The sequence below is a fragment of the Herpailurus yagouaroundi genome, unplaced genomic scaffold (assembly GCF_014898765.1).
Source record: "Herpailurus yagouaroundi ecotype Mexico unplaced genomic scaffold, PumYag 140, whole genome shotgun sequence".
Classification (NCBI taxonomy): domain Eukaryota; kingdom Metazoa; phylum Chordata; class Mammalia; order Carnivora; family Felidae; genus Herpailurus; species Herpailurus yagouaroundi.
In genome coordinates this window covers 24,211,429-24,236,452 of record NW_024412395.1, presented here as the reverse complement: position 1 = coordinate 24,236,452, position 25,024 = coordinate 24,211,429, and the positions used below count along the sequence as shown (strand labels likewise).

Below are 25,024 nucleotides of genomic sequence, written 5' to 3'. Positions count from 1 at the left end.
GATCTCGCAGTCCGTGAGTTCGAGCCCCGCATCGGGCTCTGGGCTGATGGCTCAGAGCCTGGAGCCTGTTTCCGATTCTGTGTCTCCCTCTCTCTCTGCCCCTCCTCCATTCATACTCTGTCTCTCTCTGTCCCCCAAAAAATAAATAAACGTTGAAAAAAATAAATAAATAAATATTCAAGCCTTTTTACTAAAAATAAATATAATTTATTAAACAAAGGGCTATGTTATTAAGTAGCACAATGTAAATGCAAAGAAAAAAAAACAAACAAGCGTCATAACAATTAGCTTAGAAGATGCTTGTAATTAAGAGGAGAACTCTAGAGCCAACTCTAGAGCCAGACTGTTTGGGTTCTCATTCTAATTTTTTCCTATCCTGACTGTATGACCATTATCTATCCTATCTTTTTATTTGTAAAATGCAATCATTGAAAAGATTAAGTGTGTTAGTTTCTTTTCTTTTTTTTTTTTTTTTTTTTTTTGAGAGAGAGAGACAAAGAGCAAGTGGGGGAGGGGCAGAGAGAGAGGGAGACAGAATCCCAAGCAGGCTCTGCACCATCAACACAGAGTAGGATACAGGGCTCAAACTCACAAATGTGAGATTATGACCTGAGCTGAAGTCAAGAGTTGGACACTTAACCAACTGGGCCACCCAGGTGCCTCCGCATTAGTTTCTTTTTAAAGCACTTACAAGATATCTGACAAATACTTAGCACTATATAAATGTTGTTAAGTAAATGATAGATAAATAATAGATAACAAAATAGATAGATTATAGATTGATAGACACACAATTCCCTTAGTTACTTTGTTTTACACATCACCATCTCTCCCCTCCCATTAGAAGAGGAGTTGTTTATAAACATGGAGAAAGTATACCTTTCTTCTTTTGTATATAAACCTTCTCCCATCCAGCATGTTAGCCATCCTTCTGTGTCCTCTCTCAGCTCAAAGGTCTTTTCTTAATCACAACTTCAGTTGTGTTTAATACTCAGAGTAGTTCAGTTTTTTCATGAATCAAGAACGATTCCACTACTCTGATGGTGGTGGTGGTCTTGGTTGTGGTGGTGGCTTTCTTCTGTATTTCTTTAGTTGCTATGTTTGGAATCTGTTCTTGAAAGAATTCATTCATGATTGTCACTTTAAATATAGAGTGTTGCAAGTACTTTGTATATTAGACTTCTACCGATTACGAGATGTTTTCCCAGTCTGAAGAAACTTTTCTCTTTCTGAAAAGATCTCAGTTCAATGGGGACTATATATAGATTTGTTGATATAAATAGTACTGTTCAGTAGAAACCACTTTATTTTACTTTCAAAGACAGGCTTCTGGCTCAATCATCCTTTTCAATTTTGTTCTTGGGACCCATAGTGACTGTCAAATGTGCAAACTATCTTATATAATACATTAATGACAATATCCCTTAGAAAAATCAAAACCCAGAGACATGAATGAGACATGAGGACTTTATTCAGTTACAACAATTACATTAAATGTATTTATAAAAATTATACTCCAAGGCAGTATCCATCCCACATGCCTGCTTTGTAAAATATCTATGAGTAGTTAAGAGAATGAATAAATCTAAGTCAATTGGTTCATTTAGAGAAGTAGTATGTATAATAGTTGGAGGCTCAAACTCTAAAATCTGAAACCTATATCCCTCTTAATAGTTCTGTGATTTTAAAGTTTTTTTTTTTTTTACCGTATTAAAAATTAAGTTTACTCTTCTATAAAATGGGGGCAATTTATTTTTATAAACAAAACTCCCTAATAAGAGAAAAGGAAATAATGCTTATAAAATGCTTTGTATCGTGATAAAAATAAATTATTCCATTTTGGAACCTTACTCTTTCTATTTTTATCTCACTTGCCTATTATGTTATGTGGCAATATAAGAACTGTGGGCTATTTCTCAAAGAGTAGTTTTAACATTGAAATGATCTAAGTACCTACTATCACTTCAAGAAAATGTATCTAGAGAAAATAAAACTTTTATTGACCACATTGTAAGAAAATTAGCTTATCTTACTTAAGAAAAGATTCTATATTCTAAGAATACTAGTAATATCATTGCTCCTTCAGGGGACAAAATTTCACTTATGAAACTGAAAGAAGGAGGGATTCCATTTGGGCATCTAAATATATTTAATCATAACCAACATTTATCTTGTTAATAAAAAGGTTTGAGAAAAAAAAATACTCTTGAAACCATGTTACAACATGGAGATGAATCTCAAATATTTGCAAATTATTTAAATCATCTAATTCCACAGTTTACCATATCAAGATCTAACTACCTGTCATAAAAGTCAAATTTCTCTTTCTCCATGTATTTCTATAGATGTATATGTATATAGATGTATATATACACATATATATGTGTGTATGGATACACTCCATCCTACATATTATTGACAGTGTTAAAAATATATTATTTCTCCTGCTGTTTTATAGTATCTCTTTATTTCAAAATTTTATATGCTATCAGTAAGGGATTTATTTTATTTTGCATGAGCCCTATTTTAAAATGTTAATGTTTCAGGTGCCTGGGTGGCTCAATTGGTTGGGAATCTGACTCTTGATTTTGGCTAGCTCCATGTTTCCAGGATCATGGGATCGAGTCCCACTCAGCCAGAGCCTGCTAAAGATTCTCTCTTTCTCTCTCTCTCTCCTTCTCTCCCTCTCCCCCACTTGCACTTTCTCTCTTTCTCTCTCTCTAAAATATAAATAGGGGCGCCTGGGTGGCTCAGTCGGTTAAGCGTCCGACTTCTGCTCAGGTCATGATCTCGCGGTCTGTGAGTTTGAGCCCCGAGTCGGGCTCTGTGCTGACCGCTCAGAGCCTGGAGCCTGTTTCAGATTCTGTGTCTCCCTCTCTTTCTGACCCTCCCCCGTTCATGCTCTGTCTCTCTCTGTCTCAAAAATAAATAAATGTTAAAAAAAATTAAAAATAAATAAATAAATAAATAAATAAATAAATAAATAAATAAATAAAATAATACATAAAAAATAAATAAAATGCTAATATTCTAAGAATGGTAAGCTGGTGTGAAATAGTTAAATCAAAATGCTTTCACTTTTACTTGTAGTTGATAGCAGCTTTGAAGAGATGAGGTTTCTGACTGAGGTGAAGTAAAAGATATGTGATATCAGAGCAAGGAGGAATTTTTGAGATTTGAGTAAACCTGTGAGGCTTCCATAATGAGGAGCTTAGAACTTCATACAGTACTGAGAACCTGGTAGAAGAGAGAGAAGAAATGAACAATGAAGAAGAAAAGGGAGAGTTGAAACATGCCAAAGACATGTTGCTACCTCATTCTAACTATTGATATAAAAAGACAAAATGGAACTCACGTTCTCCTCTTATACCTTCTTCCTATAATACATAGACCTCTGCTTCCAGGAAGAGTTAGATAGACTAGCACCCAATTTAGTTTCGTAATGAATTCTTCTGTGTTATCTTAAAAGCATATTATAAATTAATGGGATTGGTTGGTTTATCTGAAAATCTAAATTACCATTTTTATCATTATTTCTTTGGCAAAATATAATGGAAATATCAAACAACTAAACTGCAAAAGAATATATGCAGGTAGTAAGTTTAGCCGCTTTATAAATTGCTATTTTTGAAATATGCGATCTACCTTGCAGCAATAGAAAAGATTAGTAAAAAAGGGAATCATCAGAATTCTTTCTGCCTTGGTACACTATTTGATGTACTTGCCTAAGTCATGCAAACCCAAGTGATTTAGAGCCCTCCATTCAAATCCACTAATCGCTGAATCCATGGTTCTACTCCAAGATCAGGACTTTTCAGCCTCTACATTGTTCACATTTTTAACCAGATAATTCTTAGTTCGGAGGAGGGGAGGGGCTTTCCTTTTGCATTGCAGGACATTTATTAGCATTTCTGGCTACTAGTGTGCCAATACTATCTCTAATCAACCACAAATGTCTCCATATATTCCCCACCACTGGTTGAAAACCACTGTTTTAAATAAGAAAGCTTTTTATAATTATAAAATCATCATAAAGCTAGAAACTTGATGCCTGTTCTTTCAAATCATACAGCAGGCACAATGAGTAGCAAGCAAATTAAAATATCAGAAAGACACCTGAAGTCATTTCTTTAGAATAACTGAAAGTTCTTTGGTATTTTAAGATATATATTACCACTAAATATAACATTATATGACATGTTTGTTTTCACCCTTTTACAAAGCACTATGCACAAATAAATGGAAATAGTATTTGTGGCTTTTAGAATTTTTCCCATTGAAATACAGATATTTATAAAAGATCAGATAAGATTCTTTTAGACATTTTATTTACTTCATAAAAATAGAGTACGGTTTAAAATTAATCCATAAAATATGATAAGGTTGATGAAAGTAGCCCCTACATACCTAGTATTTCTGGGATCTGGTGATATTAAAGCAATAAGAACATCTTTCCCTTGCACATATTTTGTTATATGTGTGTTTTGAATAAGCAATTAATTTCAGTTCTTCAACTTCAAATGTTAAAATTATAATTTCAAGGTATTTGTCAAAAGGAAAATAGAATTTGGGATTAGTGTTTAATTGTAACATCCTTTTGAAAATTCCTCTCTTTAAAAATATTAAATTAGTTTCTAAAAGGAAAATTATAATACAGATAAATTATCTTATTATATTAGTAATTATTTTGTACCAATAAAGTTTATTAGCAGAATGAATATTAGTTACTATAAAAATGGCTACATAAGAGGAAGAAAAATATTTCTCTTACCTAACAAATTGTATTCTGGCATTCTGCCTTGAGCAGAGTTTTATTAAATAAATAAATATCATACATATTTTATATTGCACCAACATTTGCATATATTTTATTTGAATTTAATGGATAAAATAATTGCTTGGGTTTAAAGGGTTTATTTTTTGCTGGTGAGAAATGGGCTACAATTAAACATGGTTTGCATGAAATATGAAATTATTTTTAATGATATTGTTTTCTTCACAGAGCACACATCAGTCTTATGTGATTGCATAATTAACATTTGGTTCTCCTATAAAATATTGTAATTATGCATTATTTAGTCTCTTTACCTACAGCTATGATGTGCTTTAGAAGATTAACTCACTTTCCAAATATTTAGATTCCTGACTCTTTAGAACATATCCCACCTACACTGAGCATGAGCATGCATATGAATCCAAATGTCCTTAAGTATAACACAGTAATAGATACCAGAGAAATTTTACAAGAAAAAATGTTATGTAGATAAGTCATATGTACAAACAATATATTATACACATGTCATAGTTCCTGCCAGCCTGAAACTGATACTCACACTCAGAGATTGACAAATTAAGGCCCTCAGACTAAATTTACCTTCCTGCCTCTTTTGTAAATAGAATTTTATTTGAGCACAAGTAAACCTTTTGACTCACATGTTGTTTATGCTTGCCTTTGTGCTACAGTAGCAAAGTAGGATAGTTACTATGAAGGGCATAAGTCCTACAAAAGTGAAAATATTTACTATCTGGCATTTTACAGAAAAAAAAAGAAAAAGGTAAAGAAAATCCTAATCTTTGATTTACCAGTGTTTACCAGCACATACAGACATAAAATGTATCAATATAGGTCACAGGTAATTAGAAAGTAGGACAATAAATAATAAATTGCTTAATGCCTTGTATAGGCAATAATTAAAACTAATGTTCATTAATGGAAGACATCAGCACTAGCTACCTTCATTAGAAACTATTCTGTGAAAGAAAAAGGACTTATGCTGATTGATGAGGGCAGGTTAAAATATTGGTAATGAAATTCCATGGGAGAAGGACACCATGTGGAAGTGGCAAAGGGCAAGATATAGATATTCAGACAACAATGAAGAATTGATTTGAGCATGTGCATTATATGTGTGCAGAAGAAAAAGAAGAGGTTGGAATATTCTGAGCAGTGCTGCAGAGTACCAGATACAAGGCTGCCATAGGGGTCGTGCAAAGGTGACAAAATAAAACTTTGTGTTGGAATAGGAAAGGTAAAAATGGAAAGAAGGACTCACATATTAGGGAACTCAAATAATACTTAATATGTTAATGAAAAAGAAGTGGAAACAATGCTTTGAAATGAAAAGTTTTGTGAGTTTGGAAGGCTGATGACATCTTGAACAAAAATAAACAGAATGGATCAGAATAAAACAAAACAAAAAAAACATCTGGAAGTTAGAAAGCAGAAGGTAAACTCTAGCCAGTGCCAAAAGTATCATGGGAGAAATGGTAGGAGGTAAGATTGAGACTTTGTGAATAAGACAGTGGGAAGCCATCTAAGATTTTTTAGCAAGACAGCTGTATGATTAAGTCTGTGTTTCAGAAAACTAATATATGCATTGGGGAGAAACCAGAAATCAAGAGATTACTTAGAAAGTTAGTGTAGCAACCTAAGAGAGAAATGGAGAGAACCTAAAACAAGCCACACACCATGGAATTGCAGGGGATGGTGTACATGGTTAGAGTACAGACTCTTAAATCCCTTACAGGAACTATGTCTTGTCTACTATTATATTCAAGCTTTTTAAAAGTAGGCAGAATAATATTTATTCAATGCATAAATATACAGATGGGTGTTTCATGTATCTCTAAGATTCTTTGGTCCAATTTGAGTTTAGGTAATATGAACCTTCAGTACTCTCTTTCTGCACAGTTGTATTTGCATTTCATCTGTTAAGATTGCTTACAGCATTCCATTCACTGGTCAGCTTTTCCCATCTCCTGCATAGAAATAAATGAGATAGCAGCCTTGGTTCTGTAGCCGTTTACAACCTCTGTATTGAAAATTGGATTCTGCAATAGCATTTCTTATAAAATAGTTAATTGCTTTATACCAAGTATTGGCAAACCTTTTTTGTAAAGAGCCAGATAATTAATATTTTAGGGCTTTGTGGGCCATATGATCTCTGCTGAAACTGCCCAACTCTGCTGTTGTAGTGTGAAAGCAGCCATAGACAATGTGTAAGCTAATAAGCATGGGTATGTTATAATAAAAATTTACTTACAAAAACAAGCAGTAGCTTATATTTGACTCTGGGGTCACCATTTGCTAATACCTGCTTTATATTAAAATGTGAGTATTGTGAATCAAATTCCTTAACATGGTAATTTGGTATCTGTTCGATTGCATGGTTAGGAACTAAAAATGTTTAACACTGTTATTTCAAAGTGAGAAAATATTAAAAATTGAAAATAAAAAGTCATTTGGATTTTGCACACTGTGAAAGCAGAAAAGATTGTGAATATTACATTACAGTGTTATCATTAATACATATGGGCTACAAAGCCAATGTAATTTTTTACGTTATTGTGCATACAGAAAGTATTTTGGTTTTGCTTTTAAAAATATTTTATCACAATTATGGATGTTGAGAAGAGCTAATATGATTCCGGGCCAAAAATAGTGGTGTTCAAAGTAAAATCCAAGTACCTATCATTGAGCTGTCTTGGATTATGCTTTTAATTTCTTTGAGAGGAATAACATTGCCTATGTCAATGTTTTTAAACAAAAATTTTCTCCTCCTTCCTCTTTCTCCCTTTACTCCTTTTTATTTTTTTTCTGTTTTTCTTCTTTTTCCTCATCTTCTGTACTTTGTCTTAAGTGTTGAAAACTTGGATTTTTCTCTTACTACTTCAGCTAAGTTACCCTGACGCTAGGTATTTAATGATTCTCAAACAAGGCCTCTTCTTTATTCTGGTTCCTGTTCTGCTCTTACATCTGCTCTCTTGCTTCTCTAATCTACAATTCTTTATAATCATAATCTAACCATAATACATGAATTTAAAAAGGAAGAAAACAAAATATGCGGCACTTACTCCATGTGATAGAGGGACTTGGACTCCTAAGGAATCTTTAGATGCATGCTTCCATGCTTTTCTAATAGTTTTTATTTTTTATTATTTTTTAATTGAGGTAAAATAAGTATATATTGTAGGAGTTTGAGCTGTATATTATAATTCTGTATTTGTATACACTACAAAGCAATCACCACTATAAGTCTAGTGATCATTTATCACATTACAATTGAGACCTGTCACCCATTTTGCCAACCTCCTCAACCTCCATCCCTTCTGATAATCAGCATGTTCTCTATGAGTTTGTTTTTGTTTTCATTGGTTAATTTGTTTTATTTTTACATATATAAGTGAAATGATATGGTATTTGTCTTTCTTTATCTGACTTATTTCACTTAGCATAATACCCTAAAGGTCCATCCATGTTGTCACAAATGGAGATTTCCTTTTCTATAGCTGAGTAGTATTCCCTCATATCTATCTATATCTAATATCTATATATCTGTATCTATCTATATCATCTATCTATATATATATATATCTGTAATCATATCTTTTTTATCAGTGCATCCATTGATTGACACTTAGATTGTTTCCATTTCTTGGTTACTATAAATAATGCTGCAGTGAACACAGGGTACGTATATCTCCTCAAATTAGTGTTTTTGTATTCTTTGGGTAAATACTCAGAAGTGGAATTGCTGAATCATGTTAATTGTGTTTTTAATCTTTTGAGGAATCTCCATTTGAGTTTTTATAGTGGTTTCACCAATTTATATTGCCGCCAAAAATGTCCGAATATTCTCTTTTCTTCACATCCTCTCCAACAGATGTTATTTCTTGTCTCTTTGACAAAAGCCATTTTAACAGATCTGAGATGACATTCTCATTCTGGCTTTGATTTGCATTTCCCTGATAACTAATGATACTGAAAATCTTTTCATGTGCCTGTCAGCCACCTCTATGTCATCTTTGGAAAAATGTCTATTTAGATCCTCTGTCCATTTTTAATGAGATTGTTTCTCCTCTAGGTGTTGAATTATATGAGTTCTTTATGTACTTTGGATATTAACTCCGTATATATGATGTGCACATATGTTCTTCCATTTAGCACCTTGCCTTTTGCTTTGTTGATGATTTCCTTTGCTATGTAGAAGTTTTTAGACTTAATGTAGTCCCATTTGTTTATTTTTGCTTTTGTTTCCATGCCTTCAGAGTCAGATCCAAAGAAACATTATTAAAACTAATGTCAAGGAGCTTACCATCTATGTTTTATTCCAGAAATTTTATGGCTTCATAAAATTGGCTTCTGAATTTTATGGCTTCTGAAGGGCTTCAGACCTTACATTCAAGTCTTTAGTCAATTTTGAGTTAATTTTTGTGTATGGTTAAGATAGTGGTCCAGTTTCGTTATTTGGTTTGTGGCTGTCCACTTTTCCCAATACCATTCATTGCAAATACTGTCCTTTTCCTATTGTGTATCTTTGACTTCTTTGTCATATATGAATTCAACATATATGTATAGGTTTATTTCTTGGCCTTGTACTCTGTTCCATTGATATATGTGTCTGCTGCTTTTAAATGGAATGTTCTGTATATATCTGAGTCTAGCTGGTCTAATGTGTCATTTAAGGGTAATGTCTCCTTATCGATTTTATGTCTGGACATCTATATATTGATATAAGTGGCATATTAAAGTTCTCTACTATTATTGTATTGCTGTAAGTTTCTCTCTTTTGACTATTAATATTTGCTTTATGTATTTAAGTACTCCTTTGTTGGGTGAACATTTACAAATATTATACGTTCGTGTTGGACTGACCATGTTATGCCCTTGTCTTTTGTATAATTTATTTTAAAGTTTATTTTGTCTGATATAAGTATAACCTATACAAGCTTTTTTTTAACTTTCCATTTGCATCTTTTTTATCCCTTCACTTTTTTTTTTAATTTTTTAATGTTTATTTATTGTTGAGAAACAGAAGAGAGTACATGTGAGCATGAGCATGTGCAAGGGAGGGACAGAGAGAGAGAGGGAGGGAGGGAGAGAGAGACAATCCCAAGCAGGCTTCTGACACGGGGCTGGATGCCACCATGTTGAGATCATGACCTGAGCCACAATCAAGAGTTGGACACTTAACCGACTGAGCCACTCAGGCACCACCCCCTTCACTTTCAGTCTCTGTGTGTCCTTAGATCTGAAGTGAGACTCTTGCAAGCAAGACCCATGTTTTGTTTTTTGTTTGTGTTTGTTTGTTTCCATTCATCCACTTTGTGTCTTTTGTTTTTTTTTTTTGTTTGTTTGTTTGTTTTATTTTTTTATTTTTTTTATATATGAAATTTATTGTCAAATTGGTGTGTCTTTTGATTGGAGAATTACTCCATTTACATTTAAAGAATTATTGATATGTATGTACTTATTGCCATACTCTTTGTTGTACTTATTGCCATACTCTCATACTCTCACTTTGTTGATTGTTTTCTGGCCATTTTTATAATTTGTCTCTGTTCCTTTTTTCTTCATTTGCTCTCTTCACTTGTGGTTTGGTGATTTTATTTAGTGTTATATTTAAATTCCTTTCACATTTCTTTTGTGTGTCTACTATAGACTGTTGTTGATTTGTGATTACCGTGAGGTCCACATACAATACCATGGGTAGATGGATAGATGGATGGATTGATAGATAAATAGATAGATATACACACATATATACAGTATATTTTAAGTTGATAGCATCTTAAGTTTGACACATTCTAAAATAACATTTTTATTTCTTTTCTCTACCATGTGTTCTATTTTTTATATCATATTTTACATATTTTCATTTTGTGTTTACCTTTACTGTTGTAGCTATAGTTAATTTTACTACTTTTGTCTTTTAAACTTCATATTAGCTTTACATGTGGTGAAGCCTTTACCTTTACTATATATTTATATTTACCAATGAGACTTTTACTCTCATATGTTTTGTTGTTACTAGTTATTCCCTCTTCTTTTTAGCTTAGAGAAATCTCTTCAACATTTTTTGTAAGACCAGTTTGTTGGTGATGAACTTTTTTTTTTTTTTTTTTTTTTACTTTTTGCTTGTCTAAAAAACTCTATTTCTCTTTCAATTCCAAATAAGAACCTTGCCAGGTAAAGTATTTTTGGTTGGAATGTTGTTTGTTTTTCCTTTCAGTACTCTGAACATGTCATCCCACTCCCTTGTGGCCTATAAACTTTCTGCTAACAAATATGCTGATAATCTTAAGATTCCAGTATATGTAAGAATTTGTTCTTCTCTTGATGCTTTTGAGATTCTCTCTTCTTTAACTTTGGACATTTTAATTATAATGTATCTTGGTTTGGATCCCTTTGTGTTTATTTTATGTGGAACTCTTTGTGCTTCCTGGAACAGGATTCCTGATGCCTATTTTTCCCATATATTAGGAAAGTTTTCAACTATCATTTCCTTTTTTTTGTCAAGTTTTTATTTATATTCCAGTTAGTTAACATACAGTACAATCTTAGTTTCAGGTGTAGAATCTAACTATTCATAACTTACATGCAATATCCAGCACTCACCACAACAAGTGCCCTCCTCATTACCCATCACACATTCAGTTCATCCCACCACCCATCTCCCCTCCAGTAACCCTCAGTTTGTTCTCTATAGTTGAGAGTCTATTTTCTGGTTTACTTCCTTTTTCCCCCACCCCCATGTTCATCTGTTTTGTTTCTTAAATTTGACATGAGTGAAATCATATGGTATTTATCTTTTTCTGACTGAATTTCACTTAGCATCATACTCTCTAGCTCCAACCATATCATTGTAAAATGACAAGATTCCATTCTTTTTATGCCTCAGTAATATCCCATTGTGTATATATATATATACTTTATTTTCTTTATTCATTTATCAGTCAATGGACATTTCGGTTCTTTCCATAATTTGGCTGTTTTTGACAATGCTGCTATAAATTTTGAGGTGCACGTACCCCTTCCAATCAGTAGTTTTCTATCCTTTGAGTAAATATCTAGTTGTGCAATTGCTGGGTTGTAGAGTAGTTTTATTTTTAACTTTTTGAGGAGCCTCCATACTGTTTTCCACAATAGCTGCACCAGTTTGCATTCCCACCAATAGTTCAAGAGAGTTCCCCTATCTTCACATCCTTGCCAATACCTGTTGTTTCTTGTGTTGTTGATTCTAGCCATTCTGATGGGTGTGAGGTGATATTTCACTGTAGTTTTGAGCATCTTTTCATGTGTCTCTTAGCCATCTGTATATCTTCACTGGAAAAATATCTGTTCATGTTTACTGCCCATTTTTAAGTGGATTATTTCTTTTTGGATGTTGGCTTTTATAAATTCTTTATATATTTTGCATGCTACCCTTTTGTCAGATATGTCATTTGCAAATATCTTCTTCCTTTCCAAAGGTTGCCTTTTTGTTTTGTTGGTTGTTTTTTTCACTGCACGGAAGCTTTTTATCTTGATGAAGTCCCAATAGTTTATTTTTGCTTTTGTTTCCCTTGCCTCAGGAGACATATGTAGCAAGAAGTTGCGATGGCCAATGTCAAACTGTTACTGCCTGTGTTCTCCTCTAGAATTTTGGTGGTTTCCTGTCTCACATTTAGGTCTTTCATCTATTTTGAATTTATTTTTGTGTATGTTGTAAGAAAGTGGTCCAGTTTCATTCTTTTACATGTTGTTGTCCATATTTTCCAATATTTGTTGAAGAAACTGTCTTTTTCCCCATTGGATATTCTTTGCTGCTTTGTCAAAGATTAGTTGACCAAATAATTTTGGGTTCATTTCTGGGTTTTCTATTCTGTTCTATTGATCTATGTGTCTGTTCTTGTGCCAGTACCTTACTGTTTTGATCAGTCATTATTAATTTAAATAAACTAACTGCTACTCTTCTCTCTCTCTTCTCCTTCTAGGACCCCTATAATGAATATGTTATTCTGTTTGGTGTTGTTGAACAGGTCCCTTAACCTATCTTCACTTTTTTTATTATTATTATTATTAATTATTATTATTATTATTATTATTATTATTATTATTATTATTTTCCTTTTTCCTCTACTGATTGGGTCATTTCCACTGCCTAGTCTTCTAGGTTGCTTATCCATTCTTCTACTTAATCTAGTTTTATGTTGAGCTCCTCTAGTGTGTTTTTTATTTCAGCTATTTTATTGTTTTATAATGTCTGTGACTGCCTTTCGTACTGTGTTATTTTTCTATCCCTTTCTAACTATGTTCATCCATTCTCCAGAGTTCAGTGAACATCTTTATGAACATTACTTTGAACTCTTATCTGGTAGATTACTTACCTCTGCTACATTAAGATCTTCTTCTGGGGTTTTGTCTTATTCTTTTATTTAGGACATATTCCTCTGTCTCCTCATTTTGCTTGATCCTGTTTCTTTTTTTGTTTGTTTGTGTGTTTTGTTTTTTTGTTTTTTTTTTTTTTGTTTTTGTTTTTGGTTTGTTTGTTTATTTGTTTTGTATGGGGTAAAATAACTGTCTTCCTTAGTCTTAAAGGAGTGAACTTGCATAGTAGATAAACTTAAGGTTCAAACTTTTTTTTCCCTGTTGGTTGTTTCTCAGACCTTTGTGATTATTTAAGTAGCCTAATTCATTCTTCAGAGGTCCCAGTTGTTGAGGGTGTGCCAAGACCTGTCAGTGTTCTAAAGGGAGGAATCTTAGTGCATACTCTCAGACTAATTGTAAGCCAGATCCTCAGGCAGCAGCTTTCAAGGTGTGTAAATATAGTCTTATGGGTTCATAATCATAAACCACACTGACTTTCAAACTTGGGGGATCTGGGCAATAGTTGTAAAAATTATGGCTTTAGATATATGCATAATCTCTTCTCTGGGAGATATCACTAAGATGTGAGTAGGAAAAGAGTGGGCACTAGTGTGGTGTTTCTCTATTTAGGTTCCCAGGGGCACCTCTGATCTCTGGATATGTTCAGACTGAAGCTACAGAACAAGAAAACAGGCCTTTTTCACACAAATCCTGAGAGAGTGTTTCAGTCTACTATTTATGCAGTGTCCTGTGGCTGGTAGCCTGTCATTGTCTGTTTCTCCAAATGTTTCATACCCATGAGGCCCAGAAATGTAACCCCTATCCACAAAACCAGATTCTCAAGTGCTGTCTCCTGTGAGGGCTGTACATACCTGCCAGCTGTGGTGAGACAGTCAGTGGCTACAGTAAATGGGGGTGGAATGTTTGGCTGATCAGCTAGGTCTGGGCGGGTGGGCTGGTGCTATGGTGTGTGGGATCAGTGTAATCTGACTGAGCTAGCAGTGAGGGGTGAAGAGGTGAGAGGGATTGCAACAATGGCACCTGCTAGTTCTAGCAACAATAAGGCAGAAGGAAAATGCAAAATGGCACCTGCGAGAATCTCTGTCCTTAGAGAGGGTCTCATCATATCACTGCCTCTCTGACAGAGGGTTTAAGATTAACAAATAAGCTTCCTTTCATATGATCTAAAAGCTTCAAACTGTTGCTTTAATGCTGGTTCCAGGGTGAGTGGGTTTGTGTGTCAGCCATTTAAGAGTGGATTTTCCATTCCCTATAGCACTATGATTTTCCTGGAAGTAAACCTATGGAAGTAAGACAACTGTGTTAGGGGCTCATCTCTTCAATGCAGTTGCCAACGGTTGGGTTGCCTGGTGTGGGACACAAACTACTCACTTTTCAGGGACAAGTTCTATAAATGAGATCCCTCCTGACTGTGGTTTGCAGTGCCTGGGGTGTGATTTCTTCTGAAACCATGTCTCTCTGTCTCCTACCTGTCTCAGTGTGGCCCTTTTATTCTTTGCTATGGAGGTGCTGTTTGGCTAGCTTTCAGGTCCTTTTCATAGGGAGTTGTTCTATATACGGCTGTAGATTTGTTGTGTTCATGGAAGGAGGTGAGTTCAGGATGGCTTTATGCCACCATCTTAAAATCTCTCCTTAATTGATTTTCTTAGGAACATATTTCTGTGTCTTTCATTTCCATTTATTTTATTTGTTTGCTTGCTTTTAAAGTTTATTTATTTATTTTGAGAGAGAGACAGAAAGAGATAGTGGGGGAGGGGCAGAGAGAAAATCTCAAGCAGGCTCTGCATTGTCAACACAGAGCCAATGTAGGGTTTAAACACACAAACTGTGAGATTATGACCTGAACCCATACCAAGAGTCAGATGCCTAACTGACTGAGCCACCCAGGCAGCCTATTTATTTATTTTTAATCAAATTCAAAGACATGGATTATTTTCATTACCTTAGGGAGGCTGCTAAATATTGACACAAGTCACATTGTGTATCAAATACAGTTAATTTCTCATATCCTGTACAGTTTTATTCCATTGATTTTTATTCTTTGTGCTTTAAAAGAACTCTGGACAGTAGGTCCACTTGTTAGGAATATAAAATAGTTTGAATCAGTAGTTGGGATCAGAAGTTGTAACACTTTTCTGTCTTTAATTTAGTATCCTTATTCTAGTAGATATGGTTTACAAAAATAAGATTTAAAAGAAGAGTTATTGATCAACTGAGATTAAAATCATATTCAAAAGGCACAAGAAACACAAAAAGAATAAGACAGTGATATTGAACTATAAAATTTAATATTCCATCCTATATTTGAATATACTATAACTTACTTATACAATAGAGTTTAGCTAATCTGTGTATGTGGAAGAAACTTCAATCTGTTAGTACCAAAAAAAAAAAAAAAAGAAGAAGTCGATGTCTTAATAATGAAGGAAGATCAACATTTCTTCACTTAGGCCTCTGATTTTATACAAAGGGTATGGCTTGAAGAAAGGATATATATATAACAACAACAGTTTCCTAGGGAAACAGTAAGAGTGCTGTGCTAAGGCAAGAATGGGATCTATATGGTAGGTTAGGAAAATAAAAACATCCATTGATGCACCCAATTCCTGGATTATGGTTTACTTTATTTTATTATAAACTAAATTGAATCATTAATCCTGTTTTGTTTTGTTTTGTTTTTTTCTCAGACAAACCCTTAAAAAACTCTTTGCTTCTAAGGCATTAGGATTCATACACTTCAACTTACAGAAAATTGAGGGAATTAACTTAGTTGTTATCTCTGAAGAGGAAAAATGTTTTTATTAATGTAATTGCTACATATGATTGTTATTGTCATATTAATCACCGCAGTAATGGGTGCTATATAGGAACTTCACTTTGAATCATTAAGTGAATAACCCTTGTCGACCTCAGAGGTTCCCTAATAGATATATATTTTTTCTTTTTCACTGTTAATGTTTCACTGTGTAATTACAGCTACCAATCCCTGTGCAGCTAATGACGGCAAAGGCCCCTGCTCTCACATGTGTCTGATCAATCATAATAGGAGTGCTGCTTGTGCGTGCCCCCACTTGATGAAGCTTTCCTCAGACAAGAAGACCTGCTATGGTAAATTTCTTGGAGTTCTCATCTAAAATTTAAATTGAATTCTCTCAAATTGTATTAGCATTAAGATTTTCCTCAAAGTGAGCCAAAAGATATTTTTAATGTCCTTAAAAACATTTGAGGTAGTGCTATTTCCAGACTCTATTGATGATTCATCTACTTTGGGGAAGACTGACAAATTCTTTAAATATGTGATATACTGCACTTTGCTATTTATTACCTTATTCATTTTTTTCTTGCCACTTTCTGATTTAGTGTGTTAGCAGAATTTATCTCTACAAAACAGGGAGATTTTAAGTGAAAGTGCATTTTCAGAAAGTGATGATGTAGGTAACCCATGTAACAAAGAGGTACTCAATAGCTTTAATCTCTTCCTGCTCTTCTAAAGTTATTTTCACATCATTTTATAGGGGATTATCGACTTGAAGGGGTGAGAAGTGAAGTAAAATGGGTAACTTTGAAGTATTCCTAAAAAATATTTAAACAGCATATTTAAACTAGAAAAAATGATAATGAAATTTGTGAATGAAATCAGACTGTGGAGTTTTTCTGTTTTATTTTGCTTTTAAGTAATTTTTATTTGCAGAGCAATTACCTTTAAGGACAGAAAAGAATATACTCACAAAATCTTCACTTAGGAATTTAGGTACATGTCGATTTAATTAATTTTATATAATCATAGCATATCTCAACAACAACAATCTCAAAGAGAGCAATGAAATAATAGAATATCTGTGACTTCTTCTATTTTATTTCCTATTTTATAAACTCTGTTCAAGAAAAATGCCTATGGAAGGAAAATGATGCAACATCACTCACAATGTTACTACAGATTTACAAAACTTTGTAAGAAAGCATGCTTTAACATTATTTGAACCTGAATTTTGATAGGGAAAATGTGAACATGATTTTTAAATCCATGCTTAATTTTGTTTTACTCAGAGATAGTATAGAAAAAATACTCTTTGATTTCTTCAAAAATCATTTAATGCAATGCATTATTGTTCTAAAATATACAAAGAATAAATATGGTTGTTTGACATTTGTAGAGTTCATGTGTTTTAGCTATTGTTTAAAATTCTAAGATCAAATTGCTGAGAATTTCCTGTCATTTCTAACAAAAGAAAAATAATGGCAAGGATTCTAAGTTGTTTTACATTTGTTTCTATTAAGTATTTTAATTTAAATAATAGATAAGTCATTTCTGCCCATCAAATCTTGATTATGATTTTCTGGTGGTAAAATTCTATTAAGTCATCAACAATTAATATTTTAGAATTTCTAGATTGCTTCAAACTTGGCAAGCTTATAGGAGGAAAACACTTATTTCTCTTTCCTTTCTAGAAATGAAAAAATTTCTTCTATATGCAAGGCGTTCTGAAATCAGAGGAGTGGATATTGATAATCCATATTTTAACTTTATCACGGCCTTTACAGTCCCTGACATTGATGACGTTACTGTGATAGACTTTGATGCATCTGAAGAACGTTTATACTGGACAGATATTAAAACACAAACCATTAAGCGGGCTTTTATTAATGGAACTGGATTAGAAACTGTTATTTCAAGAGGTAAGAGTTTTGCAAAATACAACTTAAAAAATGTTACTCAATTTGTAATAATCACAAGTCTCTTTTTTATTCTTTTTTCTATTATCCAATTGTATGTTGTTAATTGAAAGTTGGAATTGATTATTCAGAGATTTAATAATATGCTATGTCTTAGCAATTGTAGAATGCTATAATTATGTTGCACATAGTACTCTAATAACTAGAAATTTAGTTTCAAAGGAAAAAAAATTCAAAAGGGACCTCCTTAAAATTTACAGACTTCTAAACAAACATATTTGAAGATTCCTTTCTGCTGATGGGGGAATTATAGTTAGGGCACACGGAAAATATAGGACTTTGGAAAGGACTGGGTTTCCCTCTCTGAATCATGCTTATTATCAACTTATTTTGCATAAATTTCTACAGAACTAGACTCCACAAATAAGACTATTCATATCCACCTCCTGACCTAGCAGGTGGAATCATAGGTTATTGGTAAATGTTGTTAACTTAGCCATTAAAAAAACAAGTAACTTCCCCAAAATGGAAAACATAGTTGAAGTGAAGTGAAACATACATGTAATTGCTGTGGTTAAACTCTAAATATTTAACATTGAATTATCCTAATCTTTTTTAAAATTTTGTTAAAGTGTGATTTCTTGGTCTGTTGTTGTTGTTGTTGTTGTTGTTGTTGTTATTTTAGTGTAACTTAATTGAGTATCTGCTCTTTTCCACTACTGCAAAACCAAACAAGATATGCCTGTTCAATTTCCGGCTCCATAAGCATGACAGAGTGATTTGGAAAAAGATATAAGAAAGGGTGATCAGTAATCCATATAGATATAGCAAACTCTCATGTTTTGAGGCATACTAACAATTTTAAATCAGGCTTTATTTGAACAAGGATCAGTCCCTTAGTGAAAGCAATAAGAAGTACAGGTTTTAAATTCACTGGTTTTCAAGAGTTTTCCACATATCATACTTAGAAAGCTGGCTTGAGTACCACTAGTAGATCTGAGAGTATTTGACCACTAAAGTGCTTTTTTATTTGTGCTAGCTCTTTACTCATCTAAGTTTAGTACTGTTAAGGCGACTTAAATGAATTGGTTATAAGCTTATTCAAATATTTATCTCAAACTTGCCATAAGAGAGGAACCTTTCTAAAAAGGCTAATGCAAAGATTTCTTCTTTGTACAGGATTTTTTTTTTTTTTTTTTTTTTTTTTTTTTTTACAGAGGTAAGATGGAATGATTGGATAACCACTGTTAGACTAGGTAATGGTCTTGAAAGATCAGTTAAACACCTTGAAAGATCAGTTGAAGGACATTAGGTGCTTCCCGAGACTGACTGTCAGGTGATCTTCTCATAAGAAATTCATCAATGTCTAACAGAAAATTGTTAAGCACTTTATCATGAATGAGAAATCCTTACCAAAAAGCTTTGTGAACTGTATGAAGTAAAAGACGTGATACCTCAGGAAAATATGGGGACAATTTTCTGTCTGTAATTATAGATTGATAGCCAGTAGTAATTTGGAGTTTGTCTTTGAGAAAATCTCAAAGACTTATTTTCATTTAAGAAACTCTATAATTATTAACAAAAATTGAGCCATGAAATTTTCTAACTAACAATACATATATTCATTAGGATCAACTATCGTTAATTCAGTTATTTTGACAAATATTGGAATACTTTATATAAAATAAGAAATTGAAAGAGGATCAGTATTGACTGAGCAGAGAACAAGAGGACACACTATATACAGGTTGATGGAGGTAAAGAAATAAATAGAAACCAAATAACTCCAGCCTTTACAGGTTGTTGATTTTTATGCTAGTACTGAAAATAGTGAGAACTAAGGAAGTGTTTTAAGGAGGGCACAGCTATATAGTTAGGTTTGCCTTTGGAAAAGATAGTCTAGCTTTTAGATTTAGTAGAGAATTGAAGAGGTCTCGGGTAGGGGGTAGGTGGGCCATGGACTCTGGGAGACTAGTTTACTGGCTGCTATAGTGGCTTTAGTAAGAAGTGATAGAAACCTGGACTAGAAAGGAAACAATAGAGATCAAGAAATGTGGGAGAATTATAGAAATATCAAAGAGTGAAAATATAAAGGAACTTAATTGGATATGAAAGTTGAGGAATAGGCATTGTCAAGGATAAGTCCTTCATTTCTGGCTACCCTACAAGTTGAATGAAGTTGTGATTTCCTTTTTTCCAGAGTGAAACCTTGTTAAGGCCTGATTTATCTTTCCATTATTAGAAAGCTTGAGATGAACTTTTGACAGTTCAGTTTGTGAGCTCATCAAAGTATCTCAAATCCTGCCAGTAATTGTACTTTATTTTATCCTTTCATCTTTTAGATTCCCTAAGAATGTCTGTCTGACCTTTCTCTTACTTCTTACATGTCAGCCTCTGTATTTTCTTACTTTGCTATCCTTCCTCTACTGGACTTTTTCTTGAGAGATGCTTTCTTTCCTTATCTTCCTTAGCCTAAGTCTAATGTGAAACTTGCTTCAAAAATCAGACTCTACATTTGTCTATTGCCCGAAGCAGACCTTTTTTTTTTTTTCAGAAAAACACTGAAGCTCTTTGGGTCAAGCCTTCATGAAGGGGTCTAGAAATAGTTTGCCTGCTTTGTCATTCTCCATATCCTGAAGTACTAAGCTATTCTTAATTTATGTACTACCTACAAGAGCTATTTGTTATACTGACTTGTACAAGGTACACTTCATTATAAGCATAAATACTAACACATGACTGTAGGCTCATTCATAGTATAAATTAACAAATATTTATTACCATATGTATATTTGTCCCTTTCACAAAAACCAAAAATAATTTTATTCTAAGAAAAAGTAACTAACAATTCATGGCAAATGTTCTTGCTAGTGGTCTGTGGCCTGACTCTCTGGTGGTAATTAATCCTTATACTTGAGTCACTGCTTGGTCCAAATATTTTTCAATTATTTATACTTCCAGGTTTACTTTTCTGATGTGATAAATAATATCAGCTGCCATTAATGGGACAAGCACCATTATCTCATATAATCTTTCCAAACCTGTAATTAAGAATTACTTTCGTTCTGCAGAGGAGAAAGCTTAAAGTCCTAAAAGCTAAAACTCTGTCTCAGAAATAAAATGAGGAAACAATGGGGGCACATTCATACTTAGGACTGTATGATTACAGCTCCCATCATCCTCATTACCCTACAATAAAAGAATTTGGGACTTCATCCCAAGTGGCTGGGTGTTGTCCTTTTATTCTCATTTGCCTCTCCTGAATGTTCATAATCTTACCCGGGATTATTGTACTTTACTGGATACAAGATTGTCCCTCCCCAAGCTCTAAATAACATGACAAGAAATTCACTTACAATTTACATAGGAAGAAAAAAAAAAAAGAAGACATTAGTTAATACACCTTAAAGTTCCTTATACAGACCAGGAGTAAGATAGTTGAGTTTCACATTTGTATCTATTCCTCTTTAATCTATCATTTATTCTCCATACAGTGCTTTGAGGTCAGTGGTTTGAGGTAAATGTTACTTTTTGCTTTTAAAAATGAGGAGGCATTTAATTCAGGTTTGCCATGCTAGGAAATACCAGAGCTTTGTTACATCCTAATTGGATTTTGACTCTGAAGTTGTGCTATGTTTCCTCCTGAGAATCCCTTCCTTTTACAAATAAGGAACTTCAGCAAGTAGGGAGCAGAAACTTTATTGTAACCACATGGTTTGTACAAATATTTCTTTCCAATGTTCACTGAATATACACTCAGCATACTCTGCAGAGTTCATTTAGTAGTACCTGGGTGAAGTTGGGGGTCATTCCATCCCAGTGTCAACAGTTTTACTGGTTTTCTGAAATATGAGAAAAAGATTTTAGAAATATGTTGGCAGTTTTATTAGATTCCAAGCTACTGTCAATAAAATTTTGTTTTTTATTAGGAAAATCTCCTGGTGTGCCTCATTATTCTAAGGTAAAGTATACATTTTTCATCTTTGGAAAATTAAGGCCTCAACTTTGGGCAAATACAATTGATTCAGCAAAGTATTTTTCAGTATTAGAGTCATCTACCATCAGAATGAACTGGACTGTTAAGTTAAGCAGATGCTAAAATGAACAAAAGGAAGATTAATATGAATTAGAAGTATATCTATTTATAAAGAACATTCTCTTACATGGTAGGAAATTATCATATAATCATATGCTTTTTTAACTACAAAAATATAAACCACTTCAAATGCCAACCTTTTGATCACATTGCTACTATATAAAATTTAATTCTCAGTGATACTTTGAATCTAATTGGATCTATTTCAGAGTAGATTTCCATTATTATTTGAAATTGTTATCCACTTCTGCCAACAATTATTTTGTCAGTGAGTACTAACGATTCACTCATTCCCTCTATTTTGCAAAACACCATATTTAATATGGTAATATAAATGCTTAGGAAAAAAAACTATTATGAAAATTGGTCCAGAGAGATTGAAAGAAATGAAAACAGGTCAGTAATAATAGTGAGATCTAGATTTTGGAACCAGGCCTTGAATTAAAGTAGAAAGTTTGGATAGGTAACATCTGTTGTTTTGCCTCTTTCTGAGTGGGATTTCAATTTTCACTTTCACCCAGGAAAGCCTTTTATGGAAGAATGTCAACATCTGTGATTTAAAAAAAAAAGAGAAAAGAAAAACAAAGAAAGGCAAAATCACACCTATAAATGCCATTCCATTGAGAACTATGTATCTACAGCAATGTGTGCTAATTGAGTCATACTTCCTATCTTTATTCTTTACCTTTTAGTTAGAAGGATAGAATTTTATTTTTTTCCCCCCATAGGCTTTATATATGTATGGATTATATATGTGGAACATTAGATGGGTAGAAAGATGGCTTTATTTAGTTAAGACAGTTCATAACCTCAGGGAGCTTCATATCTGGTAAAAGAATGAGATATAAACAACTAACTAAAATATAAGGCTAAATGAAATATGAAGTTTAATAAGGGTGTCAGCTACTTAGGAAATTAGCACAAGGAGTATTAAGTTATTATATGGAATTACCGAAGTAATTATCTAATTACCTTAGGAAGTAATAGTCAAACTAGACCTTTGGGGAACCAGTAGCTTGATCAATCCAGGTTGAGATATCAGGAGGTACAAAGCTCTGGACACTTTACATGTGGAAAGGTGCAGGTAGTGAGCGGTAGCTAGATCTTCCAGAAGAATAACTTAGAAGGTTAATGTGACAGCACATCAGAGAAGGTCTTATGTCAGGATGAGCAGCAGTTTTGTATTTTTGTATTTTTTTTTCCCTAAAGGCAATGGGAAATCACTGAAAATTTTTATAGATGTTTATAGGTGATTCAGACCCTTTTGAAGATAAATCAGATAGAAATCTGAAATATTGAAAAATGATAAATTTTTCACACACACACACAATAAATAAATAAACTTAAAAAAATTACAGCTAGGAACTTAAGAAATGTTCTAAATCTAGAGTAAAAATTAGACTAGAACAATGAGAGGTATAAGAAGGTGACAGACACCAAGGGTGTGGTAGATATAGAAGTAGTTGAACCTGATGACTGGGAGAGAGGTGAAGTTCAACAGATAATTGGAAAGATATTGGAGACATTGATCTAAATGAAAATAAAGGAGACAGCCTTACTTTAAACATTTTCCCAAATCAGCAGCATATCTAAAATACAAATAATTATAGGTTTAGGAGATTGAGATGTATATTCTCTAGGAAAAACAACAACAACATAGGTTTGGGATACATACATATGGGTTAAAACTAAAACAAACAAACAAAACAAGACAATGATAAATACTAAATTATTCAGAGTTGAAGAAGCATAAAATTAGTGAGGGTGTACATAGAAGGCTCCTAAAGTGTTTTGTAATATTCTATTTCTTAGGCTGTTTCTTAATTTGCATACCATGTATTAAATATGGTAATATATGTGTGTGTGTGTATATAGTTTCTCATAGTTGCAACAAATGGGATGTTTAATATTTACCAAGTTCCCTTGAGACAGCTTTCAAAGATATTACCAATTTGCTTTTTTTTTTTTTTTAACATGGCCCCTTAGAACAGATATGTAATTGCCTAGAAGCTCATTTCAAATGAGTTTTGATTGGATATAACCATATCTTTCCTCAGAAAATTATGAGCATTGGGATCCCCTCCTTTTTTGAAGACATACATGATTTTGGGTAAAAGCCTAATTTATGCCTACCTCCAAGATGCTGGTGTCAGCAAGTCCACTGTGTCGGGGAAAGAAGGAAAGAAGGGAGGCATGGAGGGAGGGAGGGAGGAAGAGAGAAAAGAAAGAGAAAAAAAAGAAAAGAGAGAGAGAGAGACAGAAAGAAAAAAATAAATTTCATAAGCAGAGAATTGACAACCATTGTGCTGTATTTATTTATTTTTTTCATTTAGATTTATCTACACCTCAACCAGTTTATGTGGTTACCCCATTCCTCTTTCATCTAAGGCCTTTTTTTCTTTGATCATTTTTCTTTTTTCTGAATTATATCCTTTAATAATTATTCCTTTAGTTTAGTGATAACCTGATATATTTTCTGAAAATATATTTATTTAGCTTTTGTTTTTGGAAGATATTTTTTAATCGTGGTAAAATACACATAAAATTTATCATCTTGACTCTTTGTAAGTATATAATTCAATAGTTTTACGTACATTCACATTGTGAACCAATCGTCAGCACTCCTTTCATCTTGTAAAACTGAAATTTATAGCTATTAAACAACAACTCCTGATACCCCCTCCTCCCAACACCAGGTAATTTTACTCCCCAAATTTCCATCAGTCTACTTCCTTTGTGAATTTAACTGCCCTAAATGCCTCTTAGAAGTGGAATCACACAGTATTTGTCTTTTTGTGAAGGGATTATTTGACACAGCTTGATATTTTCAAGGTGTATCCATATTGTGGCAAGTGTCAGAATTTATTTTAAGGCTGAATAATATTCCATTTTATATATGTATCACAACTTTTATACATTCATCCATTGATGCACATTTGGGTTATTTGTACCTTTTGGCTACTGTCAGTAATTCTGCTGTGACCATAAGTGTGTCTTCAAGACCCTGCTCTCAATTTTGGGGAGTATATACCCAGACGTGGAACTGCTGGATTCTATGGTAATTCTATTTTTAATTTTTTGAGAAACTGCCATGCAGTTTCCCA

General features: G+C 33.2%; 1 protein-coding gene across 4 annotated transcripts in view; it reads left to right on the top strand.

The window, feature by feature from the left end:
• The window catches only part of LRP1B (LDL receptor related protein 1B), a 1,898,953-nt gene that overhangs the window by 1,286,363 nt on the left and 587,566 nt on the right, over positions 1-25,024 (top strand). For all 4 annotated transcript variants that reach the window (XM_040474969.1, XM_040474970.1, XM_040474968.1 and 1 more), the window contains exons 28-29: positions 16,127-16,258; positions 17,600-17,827. In XM_040474969.1, coding sequence (XP_040330903.1) covers positions 16,127-16,258; positions 17,600-17,827 — 360 coding nt within the window. The remainder of the gene's footprint in view (positions 1-16,126; positions 16,259-17,599; positions 17,828-25,024) is intronic.